The 20,842-nt window shown below is 53.6% G+C and overlaps 1 protein-coding gene across 2 annotated transcripts in view; it reads right to left on the bottom strand.

The window, feature by feature from the left end:
• Positions 1-4,496: 4,496 nt before the first annotated feature.
• The window catches only part of DYNC2I1 (dynein 2 intermediate chain 1), a 37,381-nt gene continuing 21,035 nt past the window's right edge, over positions 4,497-20,842 (bottom strand). For both annotated transcript variants that reach the window (XM_056134825.1, XM_056134826.1), the window contains 13 exons: positions 19,848-19,959; positions 19,251-19,339; positions 16,318-16,447; positions 15,640-15,812; positions 15,345-15,507; positions 14,168-14,281; positions 14,025-14,086; positions 12,489-12,540; positions 10,671-10,731; positions 8,300-8,399; positions 8,035-8,166; positions 6,524-6,747; positions 4,497-4,865 (listed from right to left, as the gene is read on the bottom strand). In XM_056134825.1, the coding sequence (XP_055990800.1) occupies positions 4,640-4,865; positions 6,524-6,747; positions 8,035-8,166; positions 8,300-8,399; positions 10,671-10,731; positions 12,489-12,540; positions 14,025-14,086; positions 14,168-14,281; positions 15,345-15,507; positions 15,640-15,812; positions 16,318-16,447; positions 19,251-19,339; positions 19,848-19,959 (1,638 nt within the window). In that variant the 3' untranslated portion in view covers positions 4,497-4,639. The remainder of the gene's footprint in view (positions 4,866-6,523; positions 6,748-8,034; positions 8,167-8,299; positions 8,400-10,670; positions 10,732-12,488; positions 12,541-14,024; positions 14,087-14,167; positions 14,282-15,344; positions 15,508-15,639; positions 15,813-16,317; positions 16,448-19,250; positions 19,340-19,847; positions 19,960-20,842) is intronic.

Below are 20,842 nucleotides of genomic sequence, written 5' to 3'. Positions count from 1 at the left end.
TGCTGTGCTGCCAACAGAAAACCACCCATGGAAGCAGAGTGCCAGGGAAGTCAGAACTCTGTAAATTGTATTCTCAGCACATGAATGCACTTAGTGATGAGATTGTCTCAGCATGCAAACCCCATGTGGTCCGACCCACCATACATGGTCCAGCCCAATGCATAATGACCTGTCCACCACACAGGTCTGCCCACCACGCACAGGACTGCCTACTGCACATGGACTTGCTCATCCCTATGTAAGCCTACCCACAACACACAGGCCTGCCCACTCCCATGGGCTTGTTCACCTACATAAGAGCTTGTGGGGCAGCACCATACAGGAAGGGCATGGGCAGGCATTGAGTCCAGCTCAGCATGTGTCCAGCCCACCCTCAGGGCGCAACCCACTAGGATGTCTTAGGAGCAAGAGGCACCCAGCACAAGGTCTAACAGAGACAGCACTCTCTTGGAGATGGGGGTCAGCTACCTCTCCAAGGAGCCCTCGGCCTACAGGTGTGCCCTGAAGCTGTCCCTGCAGTGGAAGGTAGACAGTGCATGCCAGCAGGGACTCTGCAGCCCAACAAAGGCAGTGGCTGCTTCCTTACTTGGCCCATTCTGACACGTCTATAAAAAAAAAAAAAAGATGAGCCACACCCAGGAACTAAGAGTCTATAGGTGAAAAAATAAAATTGGGGTAAAATATCCAACACACCAGGCACCTCAGCAAGTTCTGGAAGCAGCGGCTCAAGGTGGGCTTGATGGGCAGCCTGAGTGAAGGGCAGCAGAAACACGACGCTGCAGGTCCAGGATTGGAAGCCTTTCCTGGAGGTTCATGGTGACTGAGAGCCACGTGGGCAAGGTGAGCAGCAAACAAGCAACAAAGGTGGGAGGGCAATGTGTGGGGGCACCACAGACAACAGAGAGGGCAAGTGGGCAGTGTGCATAGGCACATAGTGAGTGGGTGTGTGATATGGATAGTGAGTGGGCAACGGGTGGGCAGAGGAGTGGGCAGGCAGTGTGGACAAGGCAATAGTGTGTGTGTGTGTGTGTGTGTGTGTGTGTGTGTGTGTGTGTGTGTGTGCTGACTGCCCACCTGACCTGGGGAATAGGTTTCACAGCCCAGGAAATGCCATGAGGAGGGGAGTTCACAGAAGGCCCTGAAGAGGACCCCACAGCAACCAGCTCTGTAGGGCCCCCAAACTGCCCTATGAGCTAGACCCACACACCCTGCCTAGCACTCTTGCTCAGAGATGCCAATGCCAACCGAGATGTGGATATAACCAAAAGGTCAATCTGGTAGCTTTCAAGGTGCAGGTGATATAGCCCCGACTGACAGCTCATGGCAAAAGCACCTTTGTGAGTCCTGATCCCTTCAGACTGAGAGACCTTAGCTCAGTACTGACCCTCAAAATGACATGGGCCCAGATGGCGCTACTGTAGACGCCACCCAAAGGCTCATGGACACAACACAGAGGAGCTCCGGAAAAAGGGGCTGACAGTTCTGGTGGTAAAGAAAGTACATCAGCATGGATGCTTTTGCTACCATTCGGCCAGCCCAGAGAGCAGTGGCCACAAGGACTGAGATGGGCAGGACATATACTACAGATTTCCTACAAGTGGATGGAACATGCAGGAAGAAGAGAATCCCTTTGTGTACTGAACAAAAATTAAGCCCCCCTGTATACCAGCACAAGTAGGTGCTTAGGACACAGTGGCAAATGAGCCTGGGGTGTTGGATAACATTGGGTTGATTTTGCTCTGCAGGGAGCTTAGGTTTATTGAGCTACTCCCACAACAGTGCCCCAATTCCATCAAGCACTAATCATACTATATTGCCTTCTCTTTCCTTTATATCCTTTGCATGGTTTATTTAGCAATGCCCTTTTTGTATAGACACAGGAAGACAGTTGATGCTATGCTTTTGTAGCATGGGAGTTAACTGACTCTGACTAATATTTACTCCTGGGTATCCATCATATTTACTTGACTTAAGCTTCAGTTACCTTTACTTCCTAACCCCCCCAAAAAAGGAGGGTCCCAACGAAGGAACTGAATGGACCCAGGGCAAGCTGTAAGCTATCCTGGCATCAAAAGGGGATAAGATAAGCACCATAAGTTAAGAACGTGGTCATGGGACAAACTCTGTCACGACCCCAAAAAAGTAATCTTGCTGGGGTTAGGGAAGACTAACCTTCCTGAGGATTGTGGTCTAGAATATATAATGAGATGTCCCCAGGAAGAGACAACCTTTAAGCTTAATATATCTCTTACTGTGTTCATACAAAATGACTAGAAATATTATAAGAAGTAAATTTAATATGATTGTTTAGTGGATTACTAGCTGAGGAAAGGATAAATCAATACACCCTGGATGGAATCCCGCCCTTGAGTGGATCTCCTAGTAATCTGGAGTGTTGACCCCTCAGATGAGATTTTGTCCTTGAGTTAATCCCCTGAACTTCCCCTGAAGGAGTGGCTTTACCTGTTTGTTGTTTTGACAATGTCCAACCCCATCTATGTGTACCCCAACCCTTCATGATTTCTATATGAACATGCTGTAAGGGGTAGAAACAGAGGGACTAGATGAGGACTAGAAGTAGAAGACTTAGAGGTCTACGAGGATGGAACTAGGGTGATGGAACTATGGTGACTGGGACTACGACCAAAACTACATCTATGATTGTACTATAAGGGAGAAATCAGACTATGCTAGGGAGGAGAGAAAAACTGACTACCAACAAGCCTGGGGCCCTGTTCCTCCATCCCGTTCCCCAGTCCTTAGTCCATCCATTGCCGTGGGCCAGCCAGGGTAACAGTCTCGGCCACCAAATTCCGAAGTCCCACACGTGCCCGCTCGTGTGCCCGCACTTTTCTTTTTTGAAACTCACACTGGGTAATGGGAGGGAACAGCTTGGTGACAGGAAACATGCACAGTTCTCACTGTGGAACCCACTGACTGGAGCACTGGCCCTTCACTGGAATCATTCCTATGATTGCGAGTGCACAGTGCAGGGGTGTCCTGTGCATGTGCATTGCAGTCAAATGTGTGTGTACAGGTGTGTCCTGTACTTCTGTATGCTCTGCACGGCCCAGTGTGTTATGCAAGTGTACCCTGTACTTGTGTGCATGCTGCATGGCTACGTATTACACATCTGAGTGTACAAGTGTACCCTGTGTACTAGATGGCAATGTGTATTACATGGCTGAACCATGTACATGAATCCTGTATGTGTACTGTACAGACAAATGCGCCCTATGAGTATGCACTGCGTGGCCCTGGGTGTGCAACTGTGCCCTGTACACTACCTAGCCCATTGTGTGTTCTTTACATGTGTATTGCACAGCCGAGTGTGTGCATATGTGCCCTGTGTTTATGGGCACATCACAGCTGGGTGTGTGTGCAAACAGATATTTGTGTGGGTGTGTGCTGTGTGGGAAGATTTTGATCTGGAGAGGTGGGCAGAGTGACCTCCCAGATACCTTCCAGGCTGATGTTCAGGTTTTGGTGGAAAGCAGAATCTCTGCCCTGTGACGGGACTGGAGAGGAATCCCACGTGCCCTCCACACTGGCTCCATTTATCCTGATGGCAGTCAGCTGTCAGGATGAGAACACTTAAGTTGGCTGGGAAAGAAGGAAAAAGTATGTGAGGTGGAAGCTCAGGCAATCGCACTCGGCGGAGACGGCTGCACTGAGGAGTCATGGCAGAGCTCTCCGCACTAGGTCGGAGTGGAGGAGGCAGCACAAGACCATAAAAGGAGACCTTCTGCCATTCCCACTGGGGACAACACATTCCCGCTTGGCAGGCTGAGGGGGGACACAGGACAAAGGGGGACTCAGACATACAGAGCACTGCGTCATATCCCAGGGCATCTGGTGAGGCGGGGAAAGTGACTCCCAGACACCTACTAGGCTGATGTTCAAAGGGGCCATAGGCCTGTCCAGCCCTGGCTGACACTGCCTGAACGTGCAGGCAGAATGGGCACAGACAGAGCCCAGGCTTTTCTGGGTCACCCTGAGTCCAACCTGTGCCTTTTCTATAACCGTAAGCTGAAAAGTTGGACTCAATTATTTACTCGTATTGTTTCTACTTGAAGGCAGCTTCCCAAGTAAGGCTGGTGAATGCAAAACACATCTGATAGGATATTCAAAAGAAGCTTCAAGAAAAAAACAAAATCAATTCTAGAATGCCCTCCATTTCACCTAGACTTGTGTATGGGTGTCTGTGGTTATACATGCATCAGAGCATCACACTGCCATACATATCATGTTGTGTCACAGTAAGCATGTGGGTGCACATGTGCCACACAAGTGTGACATACATTTGCATGTTGTGCATATCTTGCCAATGTATGATCAAAGTACAGTTGTGTGATTTGTACTCTCACTTTTATTCTCCTGGTGGATGGGGGCTTTAGACTCCAGTACAAGCATGATAATACTTTAAATCTGTTGCAAAAATGAGTGGAAATATTCTCAGAAGGCACTAGATATGGGTCTTTCTGAAGGTCAAGATCCACTGATGTTTGTTTCATTCAAAAATAGTGATTTATTGATGGAGTCAAAGTGCTTTTCTGTGACTGAGTTATATACAAATTGTACAGACTGGAGCAGACAGTGCCAGGACACGCAGCAAGTCTCTGGATAAAACTTGTAAAACTTAAAAAGTCATGGTCCCGCACTCAGAGGTCGCTTCACACTTGTCCCCTCTGCAAGGGACCTCCTGCAAAAGCAGACGCAGCTTTTCCTGCTCATTGGGCACCGGGACAGCCCATTCCCTCTTCAAGTACTGGATGTCCATGCTGCCGGAGGCTCTGGCCAGCACCAGGGCCAGGAAAGCACCGCCAGGTCGTTCTGACTCTCCCATGAGGGTCATCGCCACCAACCTGGGGAGAGAGAACAGCAGGACTGAGGCCGTTCCAGGAAGGAACAGTTCTGACCAATCATGACGGGTAAACAAGAGCTCAGAAGCACTTCTGCCTCTCCGGGGCCTGGACTGAGGCACTGAGGGCCCGGAAAGGGGTTGAGGTCTTAGGCACCAGCAGGAAGACTCATTGCCTGAGACTGATCCCCCCAGCCTGAACTGCCCATTCTGTGTCCTCAAGTTGGAGGTTCAGAAGCCCTCACACCTCCCCAAAGCTGCAGGTCAGTGAGGTCCCTAGGCCCTCCCTACTTCACATCAGTGTCATGAATTTCTCTCTCTGTCTCCTCTCAGAGGCTGAGCTCTAGGTGCTCCCAGGATGTGTCCACGGAGACCTGGAGCTCATTGGCCTGTGCAGTCTTAACCACAGCAGGCACAAACCATCTAGGCTGCCCACTCGGAAACACTCCCCATGTTCTGGGCCCAGGTACAGCAGCATGACATTACCACAGGCACCTCGGGAGACCGACCCTCCTGAGGCTTATCTAACACTGCCATAACATTTCCTGTAAAACTGAGCAGCATGAGGGACAGGGGGAAGTCACCAACAGAGATGGGCAGCACCATCACTCATGGAGCAGATGCCCAATATGGCTGCCAACCAGGAGACAGGGGCACTGACCGCTACAAGACCTCAGCGTAATGAACACTGGGATCACAACTGCCTGCATGAGACCAGCAGTAAATCTAAGATAGAGCAAGAGCAACTGCATCAAGAAATAGTACTGGGCACCTGGGCTGCATTTTTATGAAGGGAATGTTCTGTCACTCTCAAAACACAAATTTAAATCTGCTAAATGGTCACATTAAGAGATCACAAGGTTTTCAATGATCACTGGGGAGTCTTTATTTTCACATGATGATAACCATAAAGGTGTAGCGTGAAACTTGCACCCTCACACTGTTCCCACACAGGAACAACAGGGTAGTGAAGCTGTTCTCTCAGACTATGCCCACAGAAGTGATAACCCAGGAACAATGCAGTGAGAATCCTGATCTTCACATTACTCCCACAAGGTGACAACAACAGGATACTGAAGTATAAATCCTGGACCTTTAGACTATTCCCACAGTGATAAGCACGGGACAGGGTGGTGTGAAGCCTGGATCATCAGACTATACTTACACGATGACAACACGGGAAAGTGCAGAGTGAAACCTGGACTACCAGGTTATACCCACGCAATGACAAACACTGGGCAGAGCAGTATGAGCCCTGGACTCTCAGACTCACACAGTGACAAAAACAGAGCACTATGAACCCTGATATTCACACTACACCCATAAGGTGACAACAACAGGATAGCGAAGTGTGAATCCTGGACTTTCAGACTATACTCACACAGTGACAACCATGGACAGACAGTATGAGCCCTGAGCCCTCACACACTGCGTGTGAATCCTGAGCCCTTAGTCTATACCCACATAGGGACAACAGAGCAATGCCATCTCTTTACCCTTGGATGTCTGTAGTAAAACAACAAACTAGTAATGTACTGAAGCATTACTAAAACTATAAATATGTAAGTCACTGGAATGTACACATGAGCCCCTCTGGGGGGTGTCTGGTTCACTGCTTCATGCATGTCATTGGAATACCTGGCTCATGCGTCTACAACTTACCTGTCTGGAGAGATGGGCTGTTTGGCCACGGGACCCAAATCATTTTTTAGGAGGTCCCAGATATAAAGGCAGGAAGTATCGTCCTGGACCAGAAACACAGCTGGCCTGGTCAGGGACCACTGCAAGTGGGTAACAGCACGGCCTTCGGTGCTGTGGTCCCACTGCAGCAGGGGGCGCTCCGATGTCAGCTGGTGCAGCCGGATGCTGCCATCAGAACAGCCAGCCTGTGGGAAAGGACACACCATTACTCAACCTCGGCACTGGGCATGTTTTTATTTATTTATTTATTTATTTATTTTGCTTTTTGGGTCACACCCTGCGATGCTCAGGGGCTACTCCTGGCTCTGCATTCAGGAATTGCTCCTGGCGGTGCTCGGTGAACCATATGGGGTGCTGGGAATTGAACCTGTGTCGGCCATGTTGGCTGCGTGCAAGGCAAACGCCCTACCCGCTGTGCTATCGCTCCAGCCCCTGGGCATGTTTTTTAAACAGTAGGTCGTCAGTATGTACAGAAACCAACCTGGTTTGGTTTTTTCCCACATGATCTGTCTTCAAAAACCAAGAGTAAGCATCCCCTTGTACATCCTGGCACATCTGTGCTCCCTTCTCCACAAGTGCTAGTCATCAGTAAACTCGAGGACTGTATCCGCAGGGTTATGCTTTGGGGTCTCAGGGTAAAGTCAGCTGAGTGAGGGTGGAAGGCCAGCTTCTCAGCACAAGGGCACTTGCTACTGCCCAGAAGTGGTCTTCAGGCATATTCTCCACAGAGCAGGAGAAGTGCCTGGCTCTGGTTTTGCACCAGAAGAAGACTAATAGAAGCATGCATGCAAGGATGAAGGACCCAGCTCCAAATTTACTCAGGCTTCTGAAGACTAAAGTAGCAGCAATCAGTAACAGTAGTCACTGGAGAGAATAGCGACACATCCACATTTATGCATAAACACGCATTTGGCACTGATATGGAGAAAGGGATGTGGCAAATGTGCAGGTGTGCGTCTACACAGGGAAGGCTGAGCCTTCCTCCCTGAGGAGCATGGCACTGAGGGTGAGAGAGAAATGCCCCATTTCCAGACATCCAAATAAATCCCACCACAAACCTCGAGACTCAGCCCTGCCCCTTTTCACGCTCCGAGAGATACCCCTGCCCAGCCATCCTCCTCACTCACCCCTGTCCATAACCCTCCACAACATCTGTCCTGCCCCAGTCACCCTGACATATACCCCTGCCCAGCCCCCCTTCTGAGCCCCCTAGGCCCTACCTGCACTATATTCATGACATCACAAGGCAAATATTCTTGTGATTTTACATTCTGTGTCAAAGGTTTCTGATATCTGTTAACTCTAAATAACCCACATTGGCAGAGTGCTACCTAGGAGATGTGTCCTCAGTATCTTACTGCTCCTTTCATTACACTGAGGCCTGTGCCCCTCAGTGACCTGTTCTCCAGCCCAACAGGCCCTGTCACGTCCCTGCCCAGACAGGCAGGTCAGTCCTGCTGTGGGCAGCTTACCAGGAACACGGGCTCTCCAAATGGCGAGAACTCGATCACGCTGACCTTGGCAGCCCTCACACCGTGCTGTTGAGGCTTGAACATTCTAGGGGAGACTCTCAGATCTTGTCTTGTGCCGTGGCTGATGATACCCTGTAATGAGGGGCCCAGCAGACTCAGAAGCAAGACTGGAGGGGGAGGGGGAGGGGGAGGTTGGCTGCAACTTCTGAGACCCAAATGACATGGTGAAGAGGTCAACAGAGACCTCTACAGAGCCTGGAGTTACCATATCGGTGCCAACGATGAAGTGATTCGGGTCTGAAGGCAGGAACTTCACACTCAGTGTTTGCATTGGGCCCCAGCACTCAAAGCCTCTCTGGAAAAGACTAGAAGAAAGTAGAAATGAGACCATGATTCCTGGGGTGAGACTCCCTGACCTCCTGCCCACTTCTGATCTACGGTGCCCACCTGAGGTATGCAAGGGTTGGCAGCTCCCTGCAGATCAGCCCCGTGGGCAGACACAAGAGGCTATCCCTGCCTGAGGCCATCAGAGATCCCGCTGGTCCCGTCATCAATCTGTCCATTTTGTTGCTGGTTTGTGTCCCCTCACCGGCAACAAGAAGCCAGGACCTGCCACCAGCCCCTCATGTCCACACAGGACTGCAAGACCGCAAGTCCCTGAGGGTCTCAAACCTATCCCCAGCCATCTTGCCTGCCTCTGGCCATCCCCACTACAGCCAGGCCGATGGCCAGGATGCCTTCCCCAGCCCCGTCCCCCGTGAGTCCCATAAGTGTCACTCAGAACAGGGCAGGATCTCCGCCTCCGGTTCTGGATCCGTGAGTAGCACAGCACGCAGTCACCTCTCCAATGACCTGACAGTCCCACAGCAGTATCAGCCTGGTGGTGCATGGCCACCCCTTCGACCACCCGAGAGCCCCATGGTGCTTCCACTCCTCACAACTCTCATGTCATTCCCACGGCACACACTGTCCCTCACCACACCCGCACCAGCCCCACGATCCACACCTGCCTCTCATTACACTGACAGCCCCGCACATGGGCTCTCACTACTTACTGCCTGTGAAACAGACGAGACCTTCCCTCCTCCCTGGGGCTCTCTTACCCCTCTGCACAACCAACTCTCCAGCCTGTCAGTTCATCAGTGCCCTTTTGAGGGTGACCTCCCAAATGCCTCCACTTCAGTCCTGTTGGCAACCAAGCAAGCACACCCAGCACCCTCCAGCAGCATGAATGCAGGACAGCAGGCGGGCCTGTGTGGGCAGGGTGCTGACCTAGTGGCCAGGAGGCCTCATGGCCACATGTTCAGGGACATGTATGTACTTGTCCACTCTGCACAGTCAGAGCATGGAGTCCCACTCACAACAACAGCGGGGGCTGCCTGAAGCCCAGCTCTCCTCATGGCCCATGTGTCCTTTCAGCCTCTCTGACCCGTGCCAGCCAGTTAGCGCACCAGTGTGGAAAATGGGGACTGAGGGTGCCTTGGACAGTGAGAATGAACCATCATGAGTACAGACTAGACAGGACAGTGACATAGAGACACCCTGCGTACGAGATCTAGACGGGACAGTGACATGAAGCCACCTTGAATACGAGAACTAAATGCCACAGAGACGTGGAGCCACCATAAGTACAAGAACTATACAGGGCAGTGACATAGAGACACCATGATACGAGGACCAAATGCGACAGTGACGTGGCCACACTGTGAGTACTGGGACTAGATCTGACACCGATGTAAAACCACGTGTGAATGAGAACATGGTCTGAGATCATCATTGTTTCTAGGAAACAAGATGATTTTTTTAAAACCTGAGTCCTTGTCCATAATTGAAACTGTCACTGTCACTGTCCTCCCGTTGTCCATCGATTTGCTCGAGCGGGCCCAGTAACATTGTGAGACTTGTTACTGTGTTTGGCATATCGAATACGTCACGGGGAGCTTGCCAGGCTTTGCCGTGCGGGCAAGATACTCTCCACAGCTTGCCAGGCTCTCCGAGAGGGATGGAGGAATCGAACTCAGGTCAGCCATGTTGGCCACTTGCAAGGAAAACACCCTACCCGCTGTGCTACTGCTCGAGCCCAATTGAAACTAACATCACAATTTATTAATGGAACCCAGAAGATTCCTGTCTGAGGTGAGAAATCAAAGTTCTCATATTTCATGAATCATGTGCCACTGATAGCACTGTGCTTCACCAAAGGAAGTGACAGTCTCAGGGAATTCAGTAATAAGAACATTTCCCAGCACAAGGCCTTCCTACATTTTATGGAATTCTCTCTCCTTCAGGTATGTAAGTAAAAGACAGATCATCTTAATTTGTGAATAAATCTGATGTTAATTTTAGTGTCTGCTGAAGCTCATACTTTACACTTCAGAGCTGCAGTGAAGCTGCAAGAACCAGTGAAATGGTACCAGGTTAGGAAAGAGGATCCAAGATCAAGAGGATTAGGAAAGAGGTTAGGAAAGAGGATCCAAGACACCAAGAAGAATGTGTCTGTGTGTCACCTAATGTGGCCCTATAATCCCCCCTGAGCAGGTGGTCCTGGCTGTGCTCAGGTCTCCCTGGGCACTTCTCCAGGGAGGAACATTCTGGGGGAGGGCATCTGGGGCTCTCTCTCGGGAGGAGCAACTCACCTCCTGGTCAGCCGAATCACTGCGCTGTGCACCAGCTTCACCCTTCCTCCCGGGATCAAACCTGAGAACAAGACCAGGATGAATGCGCCTCTGGCCACGAGCTAAGCGATTGCACTGCTCTCCGAGGGAGGTTCTGACACTGCGGCAGAGGCCTGTGATGCTCTGGGGCATGGACGAGGGCAAGAAGGCTGCAGCACTGAGCACAAGGGCCCGTACTGACCACCCGGCGTCATGGGCTTGCCTCAATGATCCCCCAGCTCCTGGTGTCGGCCCACACTCAGCCCCAACCCTGACACGTGACTCGGCCTTCCCTGTTTCTCCCCAGGCTCCCAGCCTGCACATTCCCTGCCATGCTCCCGGGGCCGCTCCACTCTACCCCCAGCCTGGGCACTGGCACGGGGGGAGATGCGCATGTACTGAAGGGCACGCCCTGCACCAGAGGCCCCAAACAGCTGCTTATGAACCAGAGCCAGTGTCCCGAAGTCCCTGGATACCTGGACTGGCCCTGACCTCGCTGACAGGGTCACTCTCCCAGGAGACTGCTGCCCCAGCACCAGAAGAGCCACTGCACACGGCCGTCCCTCATCTGCTGAGTGAAGGACACTACCCTGACCACAAGTGTGGCCAGAGTCCAGTCTGGACCTCCCAGCACCTCAGCAGGGTGATTCCTGCTCCGCTCTGCCACAGGACCTGGGGGCATGGCTGGGCTGCTGCACAACTGCTGCACCTGCTGCTGGCACTGCGGGCACCATGTGTGAGCCAGGCCACTGTGGGCAGTTAGCCCTGTGCAGCAGCCCAGTCCTGACTCACTAATGGGCCCTGGACAGGACCTAGACACGACTCAGTAAGGCACAGTGGAGGGAGCTAGTCCTGACCCACTAACGCACAGTGGACAGAGCCCAGTCCTGACTCACTAATGGGCCCTGGACAGGACCTAGACACGACTCAGTAAGGCACAGTGGAGGGAGCTAGTCCTGACCCACTAACGCACAGTGGACAGAGCCCAGTCCTGACTCACTAATGGGCCCTGGACAGGACCTAGACACGACTCAGTAAGGCACAGTGGAGGGAGTTAGTCCTGACCCACTAACGCACAGTGGACAGAGCCTAGTCCTGACCCACTAACGCACAGTGGACAGAGCCTAGTCCTGACTCAATAAGGCACAGTGGACGGGGCCTAGTCCTGACCCCACTAATGCACAGTGGACAGGGCCTAGTCCTGACCCACTAACGCACAGTGGACAGAGCCTAGTCCTGACCCACTAACGCATGCTGTGCAGTCAGGCCCTTACCACCAACCTCGCAGCTCGGACCTGCAGCCACAGCTGTGCTCAGATGCAGCAGAGACAGCTCTCAGAACCAGAGAGGGCACCGAGTAAACGAGGTGGCCAACTGCTAAAGCACTGGGAGGCTGACTCTTAACAGCTGTTCTCGGGCTGCCATCTCCCAGGGCTCAGGGCTGAGCGCCCCTTCTCAGAGACTGCTGGAGGCACCACCCCCGCACATGGGCGGCTGTGCGAGAACAGCGGCAGGGAGGCGAAGGTTGCCTTGGGCTGCTGCATGTCCCAACAGGTCCCCGCAGCTCCGTCACGCTGCTCCCCCAAGGGTAACTGTGGCCAGCACCAAAGGTGGGAGCAACCCCAAGGTCCCTTGCCTTTTCTCCAGGCCCCAGGGTCCACTCAGAGGCCAAAGTCGCACAGTCACTCCCATCCTCATTGGCAGGACATAGACTGACCATCCGGGCAGTCATGGTGTCTCAAATCTCTGCGTTTTAGAAACACTGATGAAAATCGGTTTTTCTGTTTGATAGTTACTTACCTAAGTCACTTATTGAACCTGCAAGATCTGCCTTTGGTAATTCAACCACCACCTAGAAACAGAACGTGGAGATGGACGTTATAGCCCAGTTCCCAGGTCGGCAGACGTAGCTCTTGCGTAAACTCACAAGGGGGCAATGGCGCTCTCTCTCTCCTGCTGCCCGTGTTCGGCAGTCTCGGGTCGCTTCTCCCGTCCCGGGGAGGTCGATGACAAGGGGCAGGCGAAGGAAGGAACCAAGGGCCAGGCCAGTTGGTGTCAGTTGCAGTTTATTCCACTCCCATCTCCATTCTCCTCTGATTCTCCTCCTGCGTCCTCCCCCACGCTCCTTCATTCTCCTTCTGCATCTCTCATCTATCTTCCCACTCTGGATTCCCTTTCTCCTTCTGGCTCTGGATCCCCAGCCCCCTCTTCCTCCCTAGCTAAATCCCCCCGCTTGAGGGGTTGGGGCTTACACATAGGTGTGGTCACTATCAATAGGGGTAAAGTTCTTTCCTTGGGGAAAGCCGCTTCTAGGACAGATTCTTTCAGCAGGACAACCCACCCTAGAGTGGAATCCCAAGGGTGTGTTTCTCCTCTCCTTGTCCAACAAACATATGAACATTCATAATAGTAATCATTTTGTATGGACACAGTAAGAGATACATTAGGCTTATAGAATCACTTTCCTGGGGTCATCTCGATCTCAGACTACAGTGCTCAGGCCAGATTAGTCTTTCCTAGCCCTAGCAGGGTCCTAGTCTCATCATTACTTTTGGATCATGACAGCATTTGTCCATGATCAAGCTCTTAACTTATAGTTGAGAATCGTGACGCTTTGGCCTGGCCCATTTTGATGCCAGGTTAGCTCACAGCTTGCCCTGGGTCCAGTCAGTCCCTCATCGGGACCCTGCTTTTGGGGTGCTAGGAACTAAGGGCAACTGAGGCTTAAGTTGAGAAAGTAAAAGCATAATATTAACTGTTTTCCTGTGCCTATACAAAAAGGACATTGCTTTAAAGTAAACTATTCAAAGGACATAAGGAGAGGGGAAAGTCGATATTTACTTATAATACAAGTTCAGTGTCCTGGAAGGATCCGACCTTACAAATTAAGAGAGTCTGATTAGGGGAGATAGCTGATTAACTGGCTGGGGAAGAGAGCATAGAGGAGAGATTACAGATAAAGGAATGGAAGTGACTTGGGGGTACTGTGATGGGTGTGACTCAATAAACCTAAGCTCCTTGTGGCAAGGGGGAAAGGACAAACCAATGTTAGGCCTAAAATATTTGGAGCTATATTCCAACAGCTCGGGACACAGTTTGTTCCAGAGATGCCCGCGAGCCCAAGAAGCATCACAAATGCTGGACTCAGCCTTCTGATCCCACACCGTCACATCTCTCGGGGCCTCTGAAGTAGGAGCCTGGGACTCCCGTATGTCCCCCCCACCACAGCAGGCCTGGTCTCTGTGACAGCGCCTCCTCCCAGTCCATGTGGCTCTCCACTGCAGCACTACTGGAGCCCAGCCTGCCCCAGGCCTGGGTGCTGCAGGGTCCACTCACCCACACGTTGAGAATGCCACTCTCGTCCAAAGATGCCACGTGGAAGGACAAGCCCGACATTTCTGATGGAGACAGAAACGGGGAGAAGTGGCTGCACCGGGAGCCCCGAACAGTGCTGGCGGGGGCTCAGGGCAGGGCAGTACCTTCCTGAGTGGAGAAGGGAGAGAGCACCAGGCTCTGCTTCCTGTAGACGGCCGTGGACACGGGCTCGATGGCCTGGAGTGGGCTCCGGTGGCTCACGGACGTGAGGGTGCCATCTGCGGTGAAGACACAATGGTCACCCAGATCCAGCCCTCCCAGCCAGGGGATGAGGATCAGGCCCTAGCGCCCAGGCCTGGAGGCCACGGCAACTGCTCCCTCCTGCCAAACTGCTGCCACACGTATATGAAGCCCTGCCACAGACACCAGCTTGTGGAGCATGCTACCGCACACGAATTACACAAGCGATCTTAGCGTAGCATCCTGTCACATGCCACAGCGTGAGTAATAGACATGAGCTGCCGTATGCCGTAACATGGATGACGTGTGTGGAGCCACCCCACAGCACATGAACAGCACGTGAGGGCCTCCGTGGCTCGGGGCAAGGCTACACGTGGGAGTGCTCCACCACCCCCACTACCTGAGAGCTGGGGGGGCGAAAGGAAAGACAGGAAACCCCGCAGTGGTGAGGGGTGTCCTGAGTAGAGACAGGCCATGCTCTGCACCACTGACCACTGAGCACCATGCCTGTGGCTGCAGCTGGAGGTGTGACCGTGGCTGTGGAAGCCCCGGGGGTCTGGCTGTGAGAGTTGTGGCTGCAGCTGTGGATGCGATGCGGCTGCAGCTGTGTGGCTGTGGTTGTAGCTGTGTGGCTATGGGTGTGGCTGTAGCTGTGGGTGTGGCTGCAGCTGTGTGGCTGTGGTTATAACTGTAGCTGTGGCTGTGGTTGTGGCTGTAACTATGGCTGTGGCTGCGGCTGTGGGTGTGATGTGACTGCAGCTGTGTGGCTGTGGTTGTGGCTGCAGCTGTGGGTGTGGCTGCAGTCAAGGCTGTGTGGTTGTGGCTGTAGCCGTGGCCGTGGCCAAGGCCGTGGCACACGGCAGAGCAGGAAGCCTGGAGGGCTCAGCTCCTCTGTTCCCTTCATCCCGGCTTGAGTGCACACGCCAACCTGCCTGAGTTGAGTGCGACTGAAAGCTGTTTCCCTGCAGGTGACTCTGCCCGCCCGTGGCCCCTGGCCAGCCCCTGCACCCCGCAAACTCCAGGCAGAGGTCAGAACCCTCGGGCTCCTCTAGGCAGCCGTGCCTGTCCCAAAGCCGTCTGACAGCAGACAGGGCAACTGACCCGTGGAGAAAGTGGACATCCGGAAGGTCCAGAGACAGCCACTCAGCGTCACGTGGTGATGAAGTCTCGAGTCCTCCCTGAGGTCCCACACCACCACCGAGCCGTGCGCTGTGCCCGCAAACAGCAGGAACGGTTTGAAGGGGGAGAAGCAGCAACAGGTGACCTGAGGGGAAAGATGCATGCTGGGCGCAGACACAGACACGCACGTCCTGTCCACCCACACAGAGGGGCACGGACCGCACAAGCTCTGCCACCCTCTCAGTCTCCCTCCAGCTGGGACCCCACCGGGCCATACCTGTGACTCACATATCAGGATCTTCTGGGGCCCCGAGGGCTGCCAGAGATCCCACACACAGAGCACGTGTCTGCTGTCCAGCGTGTGGCCTGAGTTCCTCGCAGGGAGGCCGTGCACAGACACAACCGTCTGCCTCTGGACCAGAGAGGCGTGCAGGCAGGACACCGGCCGACCTAGGGCAGAGAGGGGACGCCTGGTTCAGCAGAGGGCGGCGAGTGGTGGGGGCTGGTTTTTCGGTGTTCAGGGCTACCCCTGGCTCTGGGCTCAGCGTCACGCAGGCAGAGCCTGGGAGACCATGTAGCACAGAGAACTTTCCGGGCTTCCGCATGCAGAGGGTGGGTTCCTTCTCTGAGCATCTCCAGGGGCCCCGAGACCCACACCAAGCCGGGATAGACAACAGGCCCGCATGGGTCTGGCCCTGTCCTGGCCTCCACTAAGAGAGCCCTTCGCCTGAGAAAAGCAAGGAGCAGCGGAGACCATAGGCTGCCTCGCTCACCTCCTCATTACCCCTCCGAACCCGACCCAGGTGCCCCCTCACCTCGACTCAAAAGCCCCAAGGAAACTGCTGGAGCCTTTGCATCTCAGTCCCCACCAAATGACCTTCCGAGTCACACGTGGACACCCTGGGCCCCAGACCCACACACCAGCACTGCCTCGTGCCCGTGCCCCGGCTCTCACCCTGGAGGAAGGGCAGGCTGGTGTTCAGCACAAAGGCGCTCTCGCTGAGTGGCAGGGTGCAGTCCTGCGCCCCCTGGCTCCAGCTGGGCTCCCGGGCCACTCGGTCCTCCTCCAGCAGAACTGAAATCACCTTTCAAGACAAGTGAGCAGTCCTTAATAAACACTGTGACTGTGTCCACTGTGACAAGAGAAACCAAAATATGCAAGTCATTACCTACTTATTAGTTTCACCTATTCTTAAAGTTTAAAAAAATAAATAGAATTAAATAATTGTTCTTCGAGAACAGAAGTAACTAAAGTTAACGTCAAAGGCAACAGTGCAGCCCTCTTACCTAACACAAAAGGGCAGCCGTTATTTATCATAAAGGGGGCAGGGCTGGAGCCAAGCGCCTTGCAGCTGCCAACCTGGGCGTGACGATCGCTGGCGGCCCCTAGTATCCCTCAAGCCCACCAGTGCAGTGAGTCCCTGAGTGGAGAGCAGGAGAAACCCCTCAGCACCAAAGGGTGTGGACCAAAAGTCAAAAGAAAGACAATGGGGGAGGGGGGGACGGTCAAGGCAGTGACACACAGAGGGGAGCGACACTCGTGGAGACGCGGTGCCGGAATGCGTTTGGATGAGATCCTGCCAGTATCGACACTGCAAACCACGGCCCTACAAGCACCTTTTTAAAAGTCCCCTTGAAGGACTACAGCGGTAGTAAAGCAGGTAGGGCATTTATTTGCAGACTCGAACTCTGGCACCCCTATGGCCCCTGAGCCGACAAGGAGTGATCCCTGAGCACAGAGCCAGGAGTCAGCCCCGAGCACTGTGGCCCAAAAACAAAACATTAAAAAATGACCTAAAGGAGCCGAGTGGCTCACAGTTTTGGCTGACATCTAAATTTGTGCTCTCGGGGCTGGAGCAAAGCACAGCGGGTAGGGCATTTGCCTAGCATGCAGCCGACCCGGGTTCGATTCCCAGCATCCCATAGGGTCCCCTGAGCACCGCCAGTAGTAATTCCTGGGTGCAGAGCCAGGAATAACCCCTGTGCATCGCCAGGTGTGACCCAAAAATCCAAAAAAAAAAAAATTTGTGCTCTCTGATTTACAAATCTAAAATTAATTAAACACCATTACTTTATTTGAAAAAAAAAAAAAAACAGGAAAATAGTCAGACATAACTTTCCTCGAGTAAACAAAATATAAGTATGTAGCATAAAACATGTCTATTGCTAAGTGATGAGCAAGAACCAAAATAGAGAAAATTACTATTACCAGGATAAGGTAAGAGGGATGACTGGGGATACGGAGAATGCTGAAAACCTGACAGGGTTAGTCTAGGAGCTGACAAAACCCAGAGAGGGAGCATCTCGTACAACTTCTAGGACTGGTGTAGGAAGGAATGTGCTGTCGGTTCAACAGGAAAGTTCAGGAAGAAAACGTGCTGTAGGACTGGACTGCAGGGAAAGTGCTGCGGGTCGTACAGGGTGGCGTAGGAAGAGCATGTGCTGTGGACTCGCTTAGGAAAGGAACGTCCCGTGAGCCTGGCAGGACTGGAGAGCAGGTTCGGTGTGACGAGGGTGAAGGGAGGGCTCGGGTCAGCCCAGCCTGGTCCTGGGTCCTCGGTCAGCGCTGCTTCAGGTCCGACGCCTTCCCCTCACACTGCATCTCAGACTCTCTCCACTCAGCTGCCCACGGGCAAAGCGGGACCCCCGCTGTTCAACTCGAACGTGATGGCCGCAGCGCAGCGCAGCGGCCTGGGTGGCACTTCCCAGCCTTCTCTGAGCACGGTCCCTCCAACCTGATGTCCCTCCTGCAGCCTCCTGGGCTGCTGCACAGCACCCGCGGCAATTTCACCCGTGGCTCCCGTGGAAAGCCCAGGATCCACCTGGCACCCAGCTGAGAACAACCCCTTTGACGCCTTCTGAGCACCGTGACAGGAGCCAGACCCCCACCCTGTGCCACCCTCAGGGCTGGTGGCGTTGTGGCTGCCACCCCCAGTAGAGGCGCAAGATCCACCCATGCTCCAGCCAGGGCCACCGGCCCAGGACACAGGACAGCTAGGAGTCTGCGTGAGCAGCACAGCGACAGGAGAGGACCATACCCCGACACACCCCAACGTCCAGCACCCAGGGAACACCCCAGGCGAAGGCTGTGTGAACATCACAGCTGGGCCGGAGGCTCCCCCGCCATTACCGAGTAATGAGTGCGAGAGAAAAATGGACAAGTCTAACGTGACGTGAGAGCACATTCCCCGGATGAACAAGGCCCTTCCCGACAAGGTCAGAGGCAGGGTCTTCTAAGGCACCAGGTGGGCTCAGCCCTGTTTGTCACAGGAATGCTGCCGGGAATCCGCTCTCCGACTCCAAGCACACCTGGGAGAGGTGTGCAAAGCCAGTGAGGACGCGGGACAGGAAGAAGGTCAGCCAACTCAGTCTTTCGCCTGAGGACTCACACCAAAGTACTTGGGAGGCAGGAGGCAGAGACGGTACTGGGTAAGGCACTTGCCTCGCACACAGCAGACTCTCACTGACCCCCGGGCACTGCATCTACCCTCAGGGCACCACCAAGAGTGAGCCCTGAGCAGAGCCAGGTGGGAACCCTGCGCAAGTGATCCCTGAGCACTGCTGGCTGTGGCCCCCAGCCCAGACATACACTGCTGCGGAGAAAACAGTATGTTTTTTGGGAATGGCTCTGAAAAAGGGAGGCGGCTGGCTCAGCTGAGAAACAGTGACCATGAGCTTCCCCATCCTGTTTCCGATCTCTGAACTTCCAAACCCTCCGTGAGCAAACCCGAACCCACGTTTATGGGCTCACAGACTCCAGCTGAGTGCTCGCCTCACCTACTCTGTCAGCGGTTCTGGAAAGCAGTGATTCACGCAGGTGTGGAATCCAAAGGCATGGTCGTCCCTGCAGGGACACCCTTTGCCTGAGGACGGCCAGCACGAACGTACCTGACAAGCTGACCGCAGAAAGGCAGACAGCCGCGGCGTGTCGATCTTCAGCACCACTGAGGCATCAGCTGGATCTCGAGTCTCGCTACCTAAAGAGTCACATGGTTTTCTGAGCAGAGAGTGACAGGGCTCTCCACCATACAGAGATGCACACCGTCGAGCTCTATGAGTGCAGGGTGACAGGGAGCGCCAGCGAGCACAGTGAACCCCATAGCCGTTTGAACACCGCCAGAAATGGTCCCGAGTGTGACTCCCCAAGTCCAGCCCAGTGACAGTCCCAGCACCCGTGGGCACCACCTGGGGCCAGCCCAGCACTGACGCACAGAAATGCAGTTGATCCCTTAGAGAAGACTGGAGCTTCCCACCATTCCTCATACTGCACCCAGGGAAAGCGGGAAGAGCAGGCAGAGAAAGGGGAAGAAACACAGCCCTCGAGGGATGTGCAGAGACTCCGCTGTCAGGGCCAAGCACACAGCCCACCTGGGTTCAACCCAGGGCACCCCAGAAGGTCCCCCAATCCCGTCAGGAGAGATCCCTGAGCAGTGCAGGTATGGCCCCAAAACAAAACTGCCATGGACAAGAGCCTGAGGCATTTACCACCACACACAGCAGTGCCCTCAGCAGGGTGCTGGGTCCAGGCTTCCCGGCTCTCGATCTCTTCCGTCTGAATGTCCCTTTCCACGCTGTCTTCATTGTACTGAACATAAGCCTGGAAGACAACGTGGGTTGCATGAGCACGGCTGGAGCACAGGGTCCGCTGTTCCTTCACCACACCGACAACGCTGCCAACTGAGTGCAGTGTACTGAATGTGGTTACGATGTGATGGTATTGACTTATCAGTTCTCTAGCCTTTGTTAAAAATAATTATAATGGAATCAATAGCTCAGTCTCCGTACTCTGAACACTTGGTATATACAGACATGCCCTTCACACGTGTTTTCTAAAGTCTAGTCACACAACTCAGCTAAGATCAGGAGACAGCACCCCCAGCCCACCAACACCTGTTCCTGCAGAACATACAGGCTTCCAAACCAAGCACAGGTCAGAGTTACGTAGCTCCGTGAACAGACAGTGCCCGGGACAGCACAGAGAGGACAGGGACCATCTGGGGAGAGCCTGCGGCTGTGCATGACCAGGGCCACCTGGGCCAAAAGCCACAGGGCAGGGAGACTCACAGCATGGTCATGTCATAAGAAGTGTCAGATGACCACAGAGTCAGACCTCACAACCTGTGGGCAGGTGGCTCTCATAAACATGATCACTCTATAGGAGGGGCAGCCATCAGGTAAGTGGTCACCATACCTGACGGAGGCTGCCGGGTAAATGGTCACTGTACCTGCCGGAGTCTGTCAGGTAAATGGTCATGTACCTGACGAGGCTGTTGGGTAAGTGGTCACTGTTCCTGACGGGGGCTGTCGGGTAAGTGGTCATTGAACCTGCCGGAGGCTGTCGATAAGTGGTCACTGTATCTGACGGAGGCTGATGGGTAAATGGTCACTGTATCACTGTACATAATGGAGGCTGTCATGTGTCTGGTCCCTGTGTATGCCAGGGCGGCTGTTGTCACTTTATGTGAGACCAGTGCTGATTC

Source organism: Sorex fumeus, unplaced genomic scaffold (genome assembly GCF_029834395.1).
Source record: "Sorex fumeus unplaced genomic scaffold, SorFum_2.1 ptg000107l, whole genome shotgun sequence".
NCBI lineage: Eukaryota > Metazoa > Chordata > Mammalia > Eulipotyphla > Soricidae > Sorex > Sorex fumeus.
The sequence above is the reverse complement of the archived record's forward strand: the minus strand, read 5'-3'. Positions and strand labels throughout refer to the sequence as shown.